At 40.2% G+C, this 18,196-nt stretch overlaps 1 protein-coding gene across 5 annotated transcripts in view; it reads right to left on the bottom strand.

The window, feature by feature from the left end:
• BBX (BBX high mobility group box domain containing) overlaps window positions 1–18,196 on the bottom strand; it is a 135,119-nt gene that overhangs the window by 49,829 nt on the left and 67,094 nt on the right. For all 5 annotated transcript variants that reach the window (XM_054001710.1, XM_054001700.1, XM_054001692.1 and 2 more), the window contains 2 exons: window positions 7,478–7,648; window positions 5,687–5,929 (listed from right to left, as the gene is read on the bottom strand). In XM_054001710.1, the coding sequence (XP_053857685.1) occupies window positions 5,687–5,929; window positions 7,478–7,639 (405 nt within the window). In that variant the 5' untranslated portion in view covers window positions 7,640–7,648. The remainder of the gene's footprint in view (window positions 1–5,686; window positions 5,930–7,477; window positions 7,649–18,196) is intronic.

Raw genomic sequence — 18,196 nt, 5'->3', positions numbered from 1 at the left:
GGGAAAGGACCGGGATCTATTTTATTCACAAAACAAAACACCAACGTCTTCCAAGAATTTTACTGCCCACATTAAACCAAGATTTTTGAATGTTAACAGTAACAGAAAGACAGCATTTCAGTATTTTACATGTGTTGCTATGCAAGGTTGAGAACTGGCAAATCAGAGGAACATGCCACACATTCCAGCTGCAGATGTTTGCCTAACAACTGATAGGGGTGTACAGCACTTGCTGCTGTGGGAGCCTGCCCAGCCAGTACCAGTGCTCACTGCAGGGAGAAGGAACCCAACACCCCTTCACGACTGGGTAGCTCTCAGGGGCAGCACATGACCAAAAGACCGACTTTGTGCTTGGAAGCACATGGCAGGGCAGATGCAGGAAGTTTGTTCTGTGATTACACATTCCCACCCACATTGCTGCCATCAGTCCCACTCATGGCACAGAGAAGCACCTATATTTCACACACATGCATGCACAGAAACATAGAGAGGAAAAAACATCCCTTGGGCATCAAATACAGAAATAGCACTGAAAGCCTTGCCCTCTGCTAGAGCCACTACAGTGTTTTCCCAGCTCAACAGTCTGCCTTGTGGCAGGGTCACCACTGCACGTGCAGTGCTTTCTTTCATTTCTGTCTTCACCTTTGAGCTGGCACTTGCTACCTCCAGACTGTAACACAGATAAAAACGTTTCAGTTTACAAGAAATACAGCACTGCGTGAACCCTGCTGTGGGAAGTCCTGTATTTATAGAAATGGCTAAAAATAATAAAAGTCTGCAGGGATCACTGACCCACATACATGCTGTATTTTCTGAATAGGGTGTATGTATTAAATCTGCAAAGTACGGACTGTGACACTGCTCACCTCACTCCTTTTCCCTTTCCTTCAGTTTGCTTTGGGAGCTCAGTACACCACAAAAATAGCCTAGTGGAGGGAAGGGATAGGAAGGGGAGGGTAAGGGAAGAGGAGGAAAGGAAATACACGACGAAGCAGCTTTGCCTTCCATGGTTAAAGCCACAGCCCACTCATAAATCATGTTTCCAGCCTGCAGAGTGAAAAGCGCAGAGTTGCTAGCAGTGAGCTACATAAGCTCTTCATATCAGCAATGCTGCTTTGAGTAATTGAATTATTCTATTGAGTAATTTGACAAGCCGACAGGCTGCCCATCAAATGAGAACTAGGACAAGGCTGCAATAAGCTTTTAATCAGTTTTCAACAAGAGCAATTCAAGTGAGCTGGTCTAGTAATGTCTTTTTTTTTTTCTCTGCAAAGCCAAGAAGTGAACATTAACTGCAGTTTCTGAAGGCAAGGGAGCAAACTGAGGGAGAACAACTCATTGGAACGATTCAGTTTCAATACATAAGATAAAAAAAGAGAAAATTTAAGAAGTTAAACAATGTCCAAGAAGGACTTCATATAAATTCATACAGGGGCCTGATCCAAATCTTAAAACCTTTTCAGTATTGACTTTTGTGATTACTAGACCAAGGCCTAAAACAGACAAATAGATTTTGTTTACTGGGTCATGAGAAGATAACTTAAATGAGTTACACAGTAACAAGAAAAGGTCTAAGACAATAACGTAATCTATTGCTTTCCTCTCTTTCACCAATTATGCAGTAAAGCACTTAACACAGCCAGTCTAAGCATATGTCTAAAATTGATTTAAAAAACCCCAAAACACAAGCAAACCAAACCAACCAAAGAAAAACCACAAAAACCCAACCCAAACATAAGTACCTAACCTGGAATGAAAAGACACCACCTTGCTTTCCACAACAAATGGCAGGGACTGCCCAGCAGAGTCATGTTCTGAAGTTTCAGGTAAGAAATAGAACAAGATGTGTTGGTGGGATTGGTTTGATGCCTTATTTCTGTTTTGTGAAAGCCTGGAGAATGTTGTGTTATGTAGCAGGACCGGTACCACTTCAGAACTGAGGTTAAAACTCCACAAGTTGCTTTCATCACCAAATAAAAAAAGATTTGCTTCCTCTATTTGCAGTAGGAACAGGAGCTCACAAGTGGATTTCAGCTACACCTCAGGCTAGCTGTTAGCACGTGTTTAATTTTAAATGTATGCTATTAAATGTCACATGAATCTCAGAGACCTAACAACACCTAACATTAAAAAAATTCCCGAGAAAATAACAGCACTCAATTTTTCACTCCTGAAGGATGCAGAGTTCGCATTACACATTTTACAGTCCATACATCAGCCAGTGGACTTAGCAAACTCCAGCCAGCAAGCCAGGACATTTGTCCCTCCTACCCTGAGGAGCTGCCAAAGCAGTGGCACCACAAGGCCAGCAAGCTCCCAGTCTGGCTGACTGGACCCAAAACACCACTGGTCAAGGACCAGCAGGGAGAAGTGTTCAGCTTAGCCACTGAACGGCAGCAGAATCACACCATCAGTGAGGTTGGAAAAGACCTCTGAGATCACTGAGTTCAGCCCACGGACCAACACGCCTTGCCAACTACACCACGGCACTCAGAGCCATGTCCAGTCTTTTGTTTAACACCTTCAGGGTTGGTGCCTCCACCACCTTCTGGAGCAGTCCACTCCAATGTCTAATCACATTTATCAGGCTGCTCCCGATAGGAAACAATCCTGACAGCCTGGATCTTGCTGACGCAAAGACATATTTAAAAATGAAGTGTCTTCTAGCAAGGGAATAGGGCTTAAACAATAACAATCTCACCAGATACTTTCTAAGGCAGCTGAACACTCCCAAGAAGTCCTGTAAGAGTTAACAGAATAACACTACCCTTATTACTGAATAAAAATGCTGGTGCATATTTATGAGTGGCCAGATGAATTTCCCTCAGTGAAGGACAATGCTGAAACATAGAGCAACACTTCTGGTTCCTTTCTGAGTATGTATCAACTACTGGGCTTATATCCTAGACAGTGAAACTTTCAAATTTAAGCTGGTCTAGGAAGTCTGCAGGGTAGAAATAGAAAGCCTACGCATGAAGTAACACCAGCAAAAGCACACATCAAGCTCTGCAGGTGTAGCACCAGGTCTCCAGGGCAGCTGTTGCTACAAGAGACCATAAACCACAAGACGGAAAATAGAGGGAGTGTGGGGCCACTTTTTCCAGATAATTTAGGTACCCCAAGGTGCAGACTGTGGGATTTTCCACAGTGCCTGAATGAACTAAAGACCTGATGAGCCTCTCAGGGAGTCAAGGACAGATGTCCATCTACTAGGAAACTTCTCATAATTCCAGCCAGCAAAAAGTTTGGGTGCCTCACTATCTTCCAAAATGATACATCTTGCACACAGCTAGACATAAGTAAGTAAATATATAAGTGCCTTTATGTGCATGCTGCTGAGGTAATATCACTGCTAGTAGTAAGCCGGCAAGAAACTGAAAGCTTCTTGCATGGCACATGATCTAATCTAAATGATTTTGGGAACTATAGCAATGAGTAGTAAAGAAACATTCTAGAGACTGTAGAAGAGCAGGGACTGTAGCCACTGCAGGAGGGACCACTTCTGTAAGGCCCACATGTATCTCTGCAGAAGTGGTTTGGATGCTCACGGTATACAAGACACTTTGTAGGGAGAACAGATATGATAGAGGGCTCCCTGGGAGATGTGTGTCCTGCCAGGACAGTGGCTACAGCCTGTGCAGTGAAATATGGAAGTCAAAGGACACTGAAAAGCTACGTTTAAGCAACTCACTGTATCTTAGATCTCAGTGAGCTTATATAGGCACTCAAACAGAAGACCATTGGTACAATGGTATTTTTATCTTCTTTCAAAGGCACTCACCTTCTTGATTTTTAAATAAATTCTCTTTAGGAAAAAGGGAAGTATCAACAGCTGGTTCTCACTACAGTTGACACTGACCTCTTTTTGACAGTCTCAGCAGTAAGCCTACTTACAGGTGAACCTGTTCAACCTGCTCTATGTGAACCTGCTTAAGCAGTGGGTTGGACAAGACGATCTCCAGAGGCCCCTTCTACCCCCAACCATTCTGTGGTTCTGTGAAAAGCAAGTGTTACAATAAAATGACCAATCCATGCAGACAGAATAGGCTTGTTGCTGAAGAAGGCCCAAATGGATTCAACAGCACATTATAGCTGCTAATTATGCTAATTATTGCTGTAACATACACTGTTTAAAGAATAAAAATTATATGCTATCTCTCCTCTAGTTCTCATTCTTAGAACTACTTATAATGATGTAAACGACTTAGATTTATTGTTCTGCTTTGATGTTGAATATTCAATTTCTTCTTCATGCCAAAAAAATCACTACAAGAACAATGATTTCTATAACAATATGATTAACAGTTTCAGATCTGTCACTTCATACGAAAGTTCTGCAATTATTTTCCTTCTTAATGAACAAGTTTCCTTCAGCAAGACAAAAGGCTAAGAAAAACAGTTGCATTGGGTTTGTTTCTTCCAAAAATTATTTCTTTATTCTCATCTTTCCTTTCTCTGTATCTGTACTGAATCTTCTAATTGCCCTTTCTCCAGACATTTAGAGAAATATCACTAATTCATAAGCAGGGATGCAGAATGAAACTGGAATGGCTGGACAAAGCTCAGACTCAAATGTTTCAATACTGTGCCACAGATGAGGAACTACAGAGGTTCTACAGACACTGCTTAAAAAAGGATCTGCCATGTTAAACACTTTGTTTTTCTTGTGGACCTTTCCATGCTCACATGGAAGCTTAACAGACAGACCTTACAGCTTGTTAACAGTAGCAGACACTTTCAGATCCCAGGGCAGGTAGGGTAATAGTTTGCCCAAAATTTTCATAGCTATCTACACTTCCCACAGTGTGCTAGCATACTCAACAAAGGAAAGAGATGTTTTTCCTTCTCACTGTGTTCCTTTATTTTTATTAAGATTGAATTCAAAGGTTACCCACAATCTGTATCATACAGGTAATCACAGGGATCTGTTTTGGGGTAAGGTTATCAGACTAAGTAATTTGCTGTGTTTTTCTCACTCTACTATTGATAACCACAGCCTTCTTGAAAACAGCTTATCAAGAAAGCTATTTCTTAAAAGGCTCATTGAATTTTTAAGTTGACATAAAGATACATTGTGAAATAGGGCGATAAATCTCCTTTCCTTGCTCCTGGTTAATGGACTCTGATTAGGCACTGCTCTCTGACTTGGTACTGGGCTCACCAAATCTTGCTTCATCAGAAACTGGTTAATGGGAAATGTACTTCAAGAAACACTAGTAATTTTTTAATTCATTAGCATCAAAGGTAAAAAGGGACTACATTTCTTGACTGTGCCATTGGTTTGGTCCACCAGTAGCTGGCACCACCGACAGAGAATGCACAGCTAAGTATCACTAGTCAGCTGACACGGAACAGTATGTTAGTGTTTACAATGGCCACTATCCTTGTGTTAATGCTTGTACAGCAGAAATTATCAGGCCATACAATCACAAAGTGCATATAATTACAGCAATGACTACCGGAACCAGGTTAGTTTGTGTACACAGACCAATTGCTTTCCATTATGGTCCAAAGGATCAAGTGAATTAAAGCAAGAACAGCAGCTGCTCTGGGCATCATAATCCCATGGTGAAGTTGAGGAACAGGGGGAAGAGAAAGATCCCACACAAAACATTTAATACAAAGAGAAAAAGAAGAGAAATATGTAATGAACTCCCTTTACATCCACCATTCAGACAGAACATACCTCCTTGGCCATGTCAGTGTATTTCTGTTTTTCTTTTGAATCTAGAACAGACCACCAATCTGCCAAGATCTTGGTTGCGCCACGATTATCGAGTCGAGGGTGTTCTTTCCGCACAAGAGAGCGGTGGCGTTTGCAGAACAAGAGAAACGCGTTCATTGGTCGGCGAGCTCGTTGCTCTGAGGACTCATCATCTTCAGTCTCATCAGCATCCTGCTCTAAACCATCAGGGCCAAGGAGCGGCACCTAGCAGAACCAAAAGGGAAGGGTTGTAAGCTCAGTTATCTGCATTTCGCACAAAGACTGAGACGGTGTGTGCTGCATGGGAGTGAGGGAGAGGCACATGGACACACACTGTCCATGGGCACATGACACGCAGCTGTCTCCAAAGGCCAACCATTCCATCCACACAGAGCAGAGTTCTACATCAAACCTCCTCACCTGATGGTCCCAGGTTCATTCATGGTCTGCAAGACTTAACACTGACTTCCAAGTGGAAAAATTTCTAAGCTGAGGACCATTCTCTACTAACAATCCTAAAGGGAGGATAGAGGGACAAGATCTACTCTCCTTCTGACAACCTAGAAATCATCTTAGTGGGTTGAGGCAAGCAGAGCTACCTTGGACCTTGATTATTCATGTTTGCAACCACAGAGCACACAAGGAGGAACAGGTAAATAGTTTGCTAGTTTGTCAGTTTTTTCCCTTCTCCTGCTGATCACTGCTCAGCCTGTGAGCAGCACAGCAGTGCAGCCACCACAAAACTGCCCAGCAGAGGCAGAGGGCAAATCTCAACAGAATACACTGCCAAAATGTGCTCTCTCCATTTACAGGCCAGCGTATCATTCCTACAAGGGACGAGCCACAGAACTTACTGCATGAGACAGAAAACCACCTCCTACCTAACTGCGACACTGCTATTTTATGCCATGTTGTGAAAGGACCTGTAAGATCAACAGAAAGCACCATCAGAGAATTGGGCTCTTGCTTATCCTTGTCAAGGTCACCCTCTCTTATCAGTGTATGGCTCAAGGCAGTGTCCTCAGCATTGACCTTTCCATTCCAGCCTTAGAAAGGCATCAAGGAGATACAGATATGAATGCCATCCACACGATGGGATCATCGCATCTACATAAACAGTTCCCAGTTCTTGTTACAGAGAATGAGTCTAACTGGAAAAGTGTGAGGTGCCACATGGCATTAAAAAAGGTCAAGGTCAGCGTTATTGAACAATACCAAAATACCAAGTGTCAAACCAGAGACAGATTACTTCCACTGTGCACTCAGTACTCTGGAGGGTAAGTTGAATTTCACATGCAAAGACAGTAAAAATTGCAGACAGCTTTTTCCTTCTTTTTCCCTTTTAATCTTTGTAGTTTTCACCTTTAACAAAGAAGAATGAAAAGTTGTAGTTTGGTATGCTCTTCAGAGCTACTAGAAGCAGATACCAACCACAAGCCAATGTCACGTCTGAAATAAGCAATTAAAAAAAAAGAACATCAGAAACCCACTTTGAGCAATCAAGATTAGGATGTGCAACACATTATTGAAACAAAGCAGATAAAAATATTCCAGACTTCAAAAATTTGTCCACTATTTTAAAGGCATGATTAACAACTCACTTTCTTGTGTCACTATCTGCCTTTACAGCCTTATGGACACCGCATCAGATCACTTTTTATTGGCTGTGTTTCTTCACAGAAGAGAACAAGACAACACAAAATAAAAAACACAGCTAGGGAGAATCCAATCCACCATTAACCATCTTGAGTCAAAGCATCCAATTAAATCTACCTTATCAATATCTTCCTCTTCTTCTTCCTCTTCTTCCTCTTCAGAGAAGTCAAGGAGTTTCTTGGCAAGCAGGGGATGCCACTGAAGACACTTCCTTTTTGGTCGCTTCCCAGTTCCTTCACCTTCTGTTGAGTGATCCTTATTCCTACTACTGCCTTTCATTACTGTGACCTGTCATGCAAAAATATTGATAAATTCACTTAGGCATAAATGACCATCAAACCAGTGGCAAATATATGAGGTACCAATGCAAGACTCTCAGAATTTTCTGGCAAGATATTAGATAGATTTATTCCAATTATCAACATAAGCATGGATGTACTTTTTGCAATCTTAACACTTTCACCTAATGCCTAGAGTAACTAGCAATACACTATTTAACAGCATGAAGTAAGGATGCCAGCTAATCCAGCTCTCAACTGCCCCTGTCTGAAGGATGGCAGAGAAGTCCTTCACTAACCAAGTGAGCAAGAGACTCCACAGCTCTCTCATACATATATCCATTGCAGCTTTTCATATTTTGCCACTGCAAATGTCAATGTCAGGACATCCCTCTTTCTCACAGTGGAACATATCACCAGCCACTCACGTGTTAATCATGCACTTATATACACCAATGTTGATACAGAGCCCCATGATACTATGAGCTAGGATTTGTCCAGTGCCATTAAAAGGTGTGATAGGGAAATCTGAGTCCCTAAGAGAAGTCAATTTGAATACACAGATTTGAAGCAAACAACCAGAGATAGTTATGCTTACATTTCCAAAGTACTGCACAGGAAACAAAAAAAACGTGCTGAGCCAAGTGCACGCAGAAGACAAATCATATTTAGTTGTGCATGTGTCCTTATCTAAAAAATACCTCAGAACTACCTCTTAGTAAAAATACATGCTTAACACATCCAAAGTATCAGTTTAAGGGTTAAGAGATGTGCTACCCAACTAAGGGACAAATTTATATATATATATATATATATATATATATATATATATATATAAAAACAGCACATCACATCAAAGTACTGAAGTGCCCAGCAAGTGCTGCTGGCACACAGTCTGGTCCCTCGTAGCCTTCTATTAGCATAGTGTAATATCAGTGGCAATTCTGACAGGAGCATGGCTAGCTTTCCAAGAAAACAACACAAACATCAAAACAAACTGAACTTAAGAGTGGTTAGCCAGCTACATCTTTATAAAGCAAATAAATGTGATGTAGTCTCACAGGAGTTTCTCACCAGCAGGATAAAGCAGCTGCACTAAGCCCTGGTTCCATAGGCAAAGCCACAAGAAGCTGTGTTGCTGACTGTCAGGAAAAGGGCACAGAAAGAATCAAACCTTGTAACTGCAAGGTCACAGTACATTTTAGGATGCTGCTTTCTATGAGATCCCTGGTGCAATGCTAATGTTTCAGCTTGCAGGGGCACACGAGAAAGCTGCCACATTTGCACTTAAGACCAACTGCCTGAGCCACTGTGTCACCTCCAGGGCAAATGCCCCACAAGAACCATCATGCACAGCTCCAGCCACACTCCTACATTTAGTGAGCACTACTTCTGGTTTTGGATGATCTCTTCCAGGTTATTTCTTGTTGGCTAACTCACTGGCATTTTAGCAATGTGCCCTTGCTGGCACCTGAAACACGCATAAGCAGCTGCTTCCCCTGCAGACTTCGAGAGTGCAGAAAGCTGAAGGACCTTCAAACACTGGTTGCTGGAGGAACAACTCAAGCCTGAAGGAAGAAGGTTCACAAATTTTAACCTACATTTTAAAATAGCATTTTCCTGGATGTATTTTGAAGTTTGTTAGACCTTCCCCATTTGTCAGTAGTACCTGCCCCCCAACTCATTACAGAAACTGTAACTTTGTAGTAACTTTGTCCCATTAAGTGACATACTTTGCTATCCACATAATGCCACTTCTGCCTGGAAAATGTTTAAGCTTTGATTTCATATCATGCACTCCTCTATTCATTTTCTGTACTAACTCCTGTAGGTTACAGGGAGTTTTATGCAGCACATAACCACGCCCCATTTCACCTAAATTTTCATCCATGACTTGCAAAACAGATCCAAATAAATGAACCACTTTATCTTAAAAAAAAAAAACAAAAAACATTAAAGTGTGGAAAATTAAGCCACAATCCAGTATCACGAAATATATGTTTGAAATTGGTTTTATCCCACTGTGACTCTGCCATGTACCACACTACACTGTGCTCTCCATCTATCTCTCTTCCTAAAGTGCTGAACCACCATTTGCTTTTGTTAGGGGCATTCTCAGACACAAATCAACAAAGCTGAGTTAATGTTCAAGCAGGAACTTCAGCTCCCGTGGGAAGCAGAGATTTGTTCAGAGATTGCTAAGTGATACAGATCTGCCTATTACTGCAGTCAATAAAGCATGTGGCCTATTTCTGAGAGGATAAATACGCTACTGTACAACGGGGAGAGCTACTCCAGCCCTCACCACTCACTCGTGTACATGAGCTAATCATATGGCTTCTGTCTTCAATCAGTCCTAAGTATGATGAGTACTACTAGTAGCCTTCTACCTTGTTAGTGTGAAACGAATGTTTGAGAAGTTCTCCATCATCCTTCTTTACAAAGCTCAGCTGAAGTCTCAGGGCTATTTCAACAACAGCACTGCCTTTAGAGCTGGCACCTCTCTGCCTGCTGCCCTTTAAAAGGATCAGCAAGGGAAGACTTCACAGGACTGAGGTGTTCTTTACATGTGTTCTCCATCACTCCCGAGACCTGGCGATGCTCTGTGCTGAGTTTGGCACCAGTCACCTTGCAAATCCCTAAGGGGCTCTCAGTACCTTATACCTCTTCACCACAGCTGAGCTCACAAATAATTTTTGTTTTCCTTGCATGAAGGCTAGGTATTAAATACTCATCACTAAAATAAATTAATCAAATGTCATTAGTGCTAAAATAAAAATGCACACTCAGCTTCAAGAATTCAAGGGATGTTCATTAGGTTAATAAATTATGAACCATTTTACAACACAGAGTCAGACAGATCCTGGCTGTCATACGAGCACCATTTACCACAGAAAAACAGTCACTCTTTGTGCTTCATAAAGAATCTCTGCATTGGTCAACAGCAAAGCCCCTCCTGATTTTGACCCCACTGATGGAAGGACTGAGGCAACAGACAGACTTCAAACTTTATGTTTACATCATAGAAGTCCCTCACTTCTTAAGTATGTCAAGCTATGTACTCTACTCTTTATGCCCGCTCTTCTTTCCTCTAAAATAGGAATTAATTCATAACAAACACAAAATTATTTCCTTCCACTTAAGGGTGGGTCGTATCCTATTTTTACATACTTTTGTGTTTCCAAATCCTCTTCCCCATATTTATTTCTTCAGGTCCCTGTAAGTTCTGACCTACATTTGAGACAGAGAGATTTCAAAGACTTTCCAGAGACCTTTTTTTTGGTGTACTTTTTGCTGATGCCCCTCAGTCAAATATAGGATTGGCATAATGAAAAATGTTCTAATTCTTTATTACATTACATGTGACATCCTGTTAAAAATGGATGCCAACATAATGTGGTAAACCTGTTTTCCTCTGGATTGCTTCATCTTTTATTTTACAATGCCCATGCTTTATGGTCATTTGTCTCCTAATTGTTGATACATTCACATACATAATTATGAGAGAAATCCATTTTAAAAATCCAGACAAATGCAAATTACAGCTAACATGGACATGAACATTTTCCTTTTGGCAAGACATAGCAGAATGCATGTGTTATTATGATGAAACGACAGTGAAAGTTTTACTGCCATTATTTACTTCTTGAATGGCAAAACATCAATGGAATCCAATTACCTGACTCTTAGGATTCTATTTATTTCTCTGATTTTTTTTTCCCCTTGACACATCGTCAATAGCACGTTAGCTGCTTGTTTTACATGAGACTGGAAGTTGGCAGACAGAAGCAAGCAAAAATACCACCTGTTTCTCTTTCAGGGATCCTCAAGTGCTGGCAAGCATCTCTACCAGCATGCTTTTAAAGAAAGAGCTGGACTTGGACCCTACAAGAACAGCAGCACACATTTAAGCTTGGCAACTGAGAAGGTCCATAGAAAGTCACAGAACAAGCCAAATCTTTGAGAGATTTGGGTTTAAAAGTAGAGAGGATACACAACACCTAAACTGCAAAGTTTGCAATAACTGGAATTTATGAACCAGAACATAAAAAAAAGAGAGTAATTTCTTCTACAGATATCACTAGAAATATCATGTATCTTTTAAGGCAGATGTAATAGCTTTTAGAAGTTTGCAAAAGTAAAAATTATTAAAACCGGGCAACAAGTTACTTCTCAGCTTAAGGATGACAAAAATGAAATGACAGCTTCTAGAGAGAAAGTAGGAATATTTCAACAAGACAAGACAAAGGTATGGACAGCTTTCCTTAAAATAAACCACATATGCTTTATAATGTCATTAGAGGATACCTGTCAAGGCTGACATTCATGATTAATTGACAGCAAGATACCTTTAGGGTGACATTGTACATTTACTTTTCGTGCATATACAGATCAAATATTACAGAAATATTACATCAGTACAAAAAAATTTAGAATTTTCTTGTGTGTGTGTGTATGTGCGTCTGCTGGCTGTCCTGGTCCAAGAAACACTAATCAAAGAATCACACTCTTCTTGGATGTCTTATGTATAGGTAATAGAGCTTCAGATGAAAAAAAAAATTCCTTAAGAAAAGAGGTGGATGGAGGGAAAGTAGGGGAGAAAATGTTTAGCTTTTTACTGCCTCTGTTTCGATTTCAAATACGTAACTGTTTACAAGTCTTTGTTTTTTAAAGTGTTCGTAAACAACAAGCATTTGATTACATTTGATAATGCTAAGTTCTGTTTTTCTGCTATCTTCCTCTGTTATTTATAAAACCTTATACACACAGGTGACCAAGTACTAATTCAGCAATACTAGTTTTGGGACTATCTCATCCCAGTGTTGATCTGCCACTGAGAATGCTGCTTGTGCTAAATAAGCTACACTTGATAAACTACATCCACAAACACCAAAATCCTTATAAAGGCCTTCAAAAACAGCCAAGTGCTCTAAGGCACATGTTGTAATACAGGTTAGAAAGAAATGCAAGACCTGCAAAAGGAGAACCCCATAGACATGGATTGCGACTATCTTCCAATTCCCTGTTGGAAGATTCTCAATAGAACAACATCTGAGCTTCAGCAACTCTCATTTCCATGAGGACAGTGGAAATGAATTTCAGATTTCCTGTTACCTTAAAAAAACCCCCACATTTCCTAGAGGCCAGCTGGGCTCTTGGTTGACTCAATGAAGACTACTGGTACAAAGGAGCAAAGGCTGAGTTTCAAGTGGATTTTCCACACTTTCTACTCTATTTTACACATCTAAATTCTCTACTACATGATAAAAACAAATGCTAGCAAGAAAAGAGAGGATTGAACTATGAAACTATGACACTAATAGCTTGTTGTTTTGGGGACTACTAAGTCAGTGACTTGAGCTGTTTCAATAAAGAAGCAGGAGACTGGGAAATGAGTTCTTGTTCTCAGCAGTCTAGTGGGCTGAAGAGGTATTTGAATTTTCACATGAAAGTAAAAGGAGACTGCTGGCTGGAAAATACACCTACACAAATACAAAGTATTTTTTTTTTTTAATAGGTTTCTTTTAGCTGTGGAATAAATGAACCAGAATATTTCTATAATGTAAGACAAAAACTAGTTGGCACTAATTGCTGACCAGTCAGTGAATATACTCTTTATTGCTTCACAGCAGAAAGCCATTAATGAGCTTTCTAATTTTCAGAGATGTTATGGTTTAATGGGGGACATGCTGAGACTCAATGGGGTCCTGTTTGCCAGTGGAGGTTTGGGAGAGACTGTCACCACATGAAACACTTAGCAGCACAGCTACAAGTGTTAGTTAATTTTTAATGACATACTCTTCCATCTTCAGAATTATTTTAAACTGTTCCTTATTCTCAAACTCCGATATCAGTTGCTTGCTTTCTTTGTTCTCTAACACATAAAATTAAACTCCAAGATCATAGAAAAACGTCAACAGCACTTCTTTTAAATTTTGGGGTTTTTTTAAGTATCCATTTCATACCTGCCAAAGAGGAAGAAAAGCAACATATAACACAAGTCAATTGAGTTTAAACTTCAACTCTACTCTTTCTCTTTTCCTTCAGACATGCAAAATAAGAAATATTTTCTTTGGCATTTTTTAATGCAAAGAAATCAAGCAAGCTTTGTCTAGTATGGAAAACATTTTATGTTTAACAACAGCATTCACTATGGCACCTTTTGCCTCTGTGAAGTGGCTTGCTGGTGCCGATGAAGGGGAAGATTTGATGGAAGAGTTTGCCTTGCAGAAAAAGGTCTGGGGCTGCAAATCACTAACATCTTTCCTCAAACAGAAGCATATTAACAGTAGCCTAGAGTCACTTAGGTAAAAGCAGCTGTCTGAAGACTCAGGTCTTAACCATATAACCATAACTTTTGTTGTCTTCAATTTAAGTTACAGTAGGACATTTGCTATTGTAGGGCTCATTTTAGACTTCAGCAGCTGCAAAGGCAGAAACACAAAAACCAGAAACCCATCAAGTCACAGGCTCCAGCTATGCTTACTTCACCAAGCAAGGCTCCAGTGACACACTCTGCTAGCCAAAATGTTCGGGTCATAAAGTACAGAAGACAAGCATTTGTTAGGTTGACATCCATCCTTCTGGACACCAGGTGCTAACCATCCCACGTGCCAAAGGATCACCAGCAGGTCTGCCTATAACCCTGTGCATCTGCTGGAATGAGACACCTGGATTATTAGTCTAGCAACTTCCTTTGCCTGGAGCTCCCGGAGAGCAGGCAGGGGGTTCTCTCCTTGCATGCTCTCTGCAGTGCTAATTCAAAGGAACTACAAACTGGGGAGCAGAGCAAGGCCTCCTGCAGATGTAGGTGAAGTCACCCAGGGGAGGGACACACTGGGACACCTGCACTATCAAACCTGGCTCTGCTCCTAGATGAAGGAGATATAAAGCACAGAACCTGGAAATTCTGGCAATTCTTTTGCTCCAAAGCAGCATTTCTTTTTGTTTCTACATTTGCTGCCACAACAGGAGAGAGCACCAAGAAACCTGGGAAGGTGAGCAGAATAAATGCCTGAAATTCAGAACACAGAGGCAGCAGAGCCCAACCTACTTTGCAATACTTCCTCCCACAGAGGGGAGATAATTACAACAACCACTTCAAAGCCCTCTACTGACACCAGAGTCATTTGTCAGCAGAGCACTTTTCATGGAATAGACTGTAAAGTGCAATCACCTCTCAGACAGGAGATGAGAGCTTGTCTGCAGAGCATCACAAACCATAGCAACAGCACAATCCAAAAAACCACTGACTTTCAGCAAGTTAGATCTGAGGGAGCACACCATGAAAAATTGCTTTGGGTTCCTGTGTAAGCAAGACTACCTGAGCCTGCATGGGGAGCAGCTTTTCTAGAAAGACAGCTGTCATTCCTGCATTTCCTATTATTTCAGTGTTGCAAAATGAAAGTCTTTGTGATTTGTCAACTTGATCATCAGCTAGCTCTCTAGCTTTTGCAAGCTACTAAATTCTTAATCTCAGCATAAAAAGTTTTTAGGGCTAGTGCGCTCACAGGTAAGATGGCCACACAAAAATCTTAATGAATTTTAGTGCATGGACATTTTCATCAGATCATTCCCAGGAGGGCATCTGCAGTTCAGCAACAGCTTCCTCACTGAAGGGCCTATCAGGTAAGAAATCAAAGTCAAATTGGAATTTTATGTGAACAAAAATGATGGCCTGGAGTTCTGCTCGCAGCCTTCGGAGGATGAGACCCTATGAATGAAAGAAAAAAAAGTAAAAAAGTACATGTTCTAGACTTGTCAATCCCAAAGCTCCATTTTTATCTGTGATTAGCAGGCATACAAATTGCTGTAGGGTGCAGTCATGGCAGAAACACAGCCAAGTGCTTTTGTGCAGTGCAGAGCAGCACAAAGAGATGTTCCTGCAGCAGACATCGCAGGGGGAGCACAGCTGAATGGTAAAATTGTTCAACTCTCCTTTTCACCTCTTATTGATTGTGTCCCAGTGTCTTCTGCAAAACCAGGACAGTGCAGCTGTGTCCATCACTATTGTAACCCATTCTAAGGTTTACCATGTGCTTAACAGAGCTTTCATATAAAATCCACTCATAATTACCACCAGTGTCAGGGGAACCATATACAGCTGTATGAGCAAATGAAAGAATCACTCCCTTAATACATATTTAATAGGCCATAAAATATCCCTGCATAACCCCATATTATAGTTTGTCTACTTCTGTTCTCTTCAGTTCAAGTGCAATAGGCTAAGGCAGTTGTCTAAACATTCCCTTGTACAGCTACTATCCACTACTCCTATGGAAGAAGAATCAAATTAATGGCTACAGAAAGTATTTACTCAGCTCAATGTATCTTCAATATAAAGCCTGTAAATCATGGTAATGTAACTCTTATGCAATGCAACTCTCAGAAACAACCATAAAGAGGCTACACAAGAATTTCAAATAAAAGGGGCTTGTGCCATATTCACTAACAGAAATACCACAAGACTGACTTGATAATAAATTCCTCTGGGCTACTAAAATATTTTCTTCATAATCAAATTGTCATAATCATCTTCCATCCTCTTCCCTTACCAAGAGGGGCAAGTGTACAAAGCCAAAAATGAGAAATTAACCTTTGTGAGTCTGTTTCTTGTATAAACCCCTCCCTAGCAAATTCTGAGTTAATTTCCAAGCTATTAACCATCTTTAAAGCAGCAACACTTTGTCAAAATACATTGTATCTAACATTAGGCATAACACAAGTAGGTAAACAGAACGCCAAGGAAGAGCAGAATTTTGCTAAAACAAATGGCTACAAATCTCCTCTCCCAAACAACAAGAGGAAATGGCCTCAAGTTTAGACTGGATATAAGGAAAAACTTCCCCATCAAAAGGGTTGTCAAGCATTGGAACAGGCTGCTCAGAGATCTGGTTGAGTCACCATCCCAGGAGGTCTTTGGAAAGACATGTAGATGTGGCATTTAGGGACATGGCTTAATGGTGGACTTCAATGATCTTCAAGGTTTTTTCCTACCTAAACAATTCTGTGATTCCATTAAAAGTAAGGGGAAACCAAACTAATTTGCATACATTTATCAGCAATATTTGTATTTATCATCTTGCTAAAGGCAGCATTTTAAGACTCAGAAATGAGCTTTTAATTCAGACTAGATTCCTTAATGCAGTGGTTTAGTCTGATCACAGAAGGAGATACTAAGCTGAAGAACTTTAATTCTGCTTTCAGAAGTATCACTGCCTCAGAACTATGTGGATCCACATAAACATCTTTTGGGTCTATGAACACTTGTAATGATTTTGAAAGCAGATGTATTATCTTATACACAATTTTCAAGTGCCATCTAGTGGTTATTTTCTATTTCACTTTGTTTAAAAGTGAGTTTAAAAAAAAACCTTCCCTTTTCCTTATCTTTAAATTTTTTTTTAAGTTTATTATTTCTATCACTTCCTGTTATTTTATGATGTGACTCTTGACCGTGCAATGGTAAATAGATGCTTGAATTAAGCCTAAGTTTGAGCATTCTGATGAACTGAATTTGGGCCAGAAAACAGCAGATTTCTGAAAAAAAAAGAACTGAAAGAAAAAGGGGAAAAATTCCCCCAACCTCATCCATGGAAACAAGGCACAAATGTCAGTTCATTATATAGAGCTTTTTCAGTACAACTCATTGACTTCTTATCATGAGAAAATTCTGACTTGTTAGAAGTCTGTAAAGAACTAGGGTGTCAACTAAACACACAAGAAAATCCCGGAGAAAAAAAGCATGTTCTAAGCATTCCTCACACTGGATAAAGCCAAAAATCCACAGTGCCATATCAAAAAGTTTCGGTTTTACATTCAACCCAACCTGTGATATTACACAAGCCCAAAACGTAAAATACTCAGCAAAATCTGACCACTTAACATAGTAGTCTCATAATGGGAACAATTACTTTATGTCTTCTGTATCCCATCTCAAATATCCTCTTATTCCCCAAGTATAAGGAATTGGGCTCACCAGGTATCCCAAAAAATGGCTATATGTGCACGTGCAGTAGTGTGCCCAAGATAGCATCAAACCAACTGTGCGTACCATGCAGACAGCCTGTGTGAAACACACAGAGCATATCAAATCCTGAACTTAATATGTATGGAAAGACATGTATGTGTGCTTCCATTCCACCTGGAAATTTGTGGAAGACTGTGTCAGGCAGCCAACAAAATAAGGAAAACATCTGGGCTTCTTCACAATGAACCTCAGAGAGCCTAAAAGTAAGATGTTTCTATTTCTGTAATATACATCCACAGAGCTACAGTAACATACAAATAATTTTGTATTCACCTATGGCTATAGAAAAAGTATTAGAACTCTGAGTCTGTGACAGAGCCAAAGTTAAAAACATACCATAACCAAACATTGTCTTTGTTATTATTCTACTGAAAGACTTGTTAGCTGTGGCAGAAACAAATTCTCTGGGGAAAAAAGTAAAAACACTTAGATCTTATTAACTCTATCTTGAATTCAAAGCAGTTTAATAAAATGTGTGAACATTGTTATCTTCCTGACTTTTGCAGTTTGGAAAGAGTCTAACAAAGA

The sequence above is a fragment of the Vidua macroura genome, chromosome 2, assembly GCF_024509145.1.
Source record: "Vidua macroura isolate BioBank_ID:100142 chromosome 2, ASM2450914v1, whole genome shotgun sequence".
In the NCBI taxonomy this organism is placed as follows: Eukaryota; Metazoa; Chordata; class Aves; order Passeriformes; family Viduidae; genus Vidua; species Vidua macroura.
Note: the sequence above shows the minus strand (reverse complement) of the source record. Positions and strands in the feature narration are given on the sequence as shown.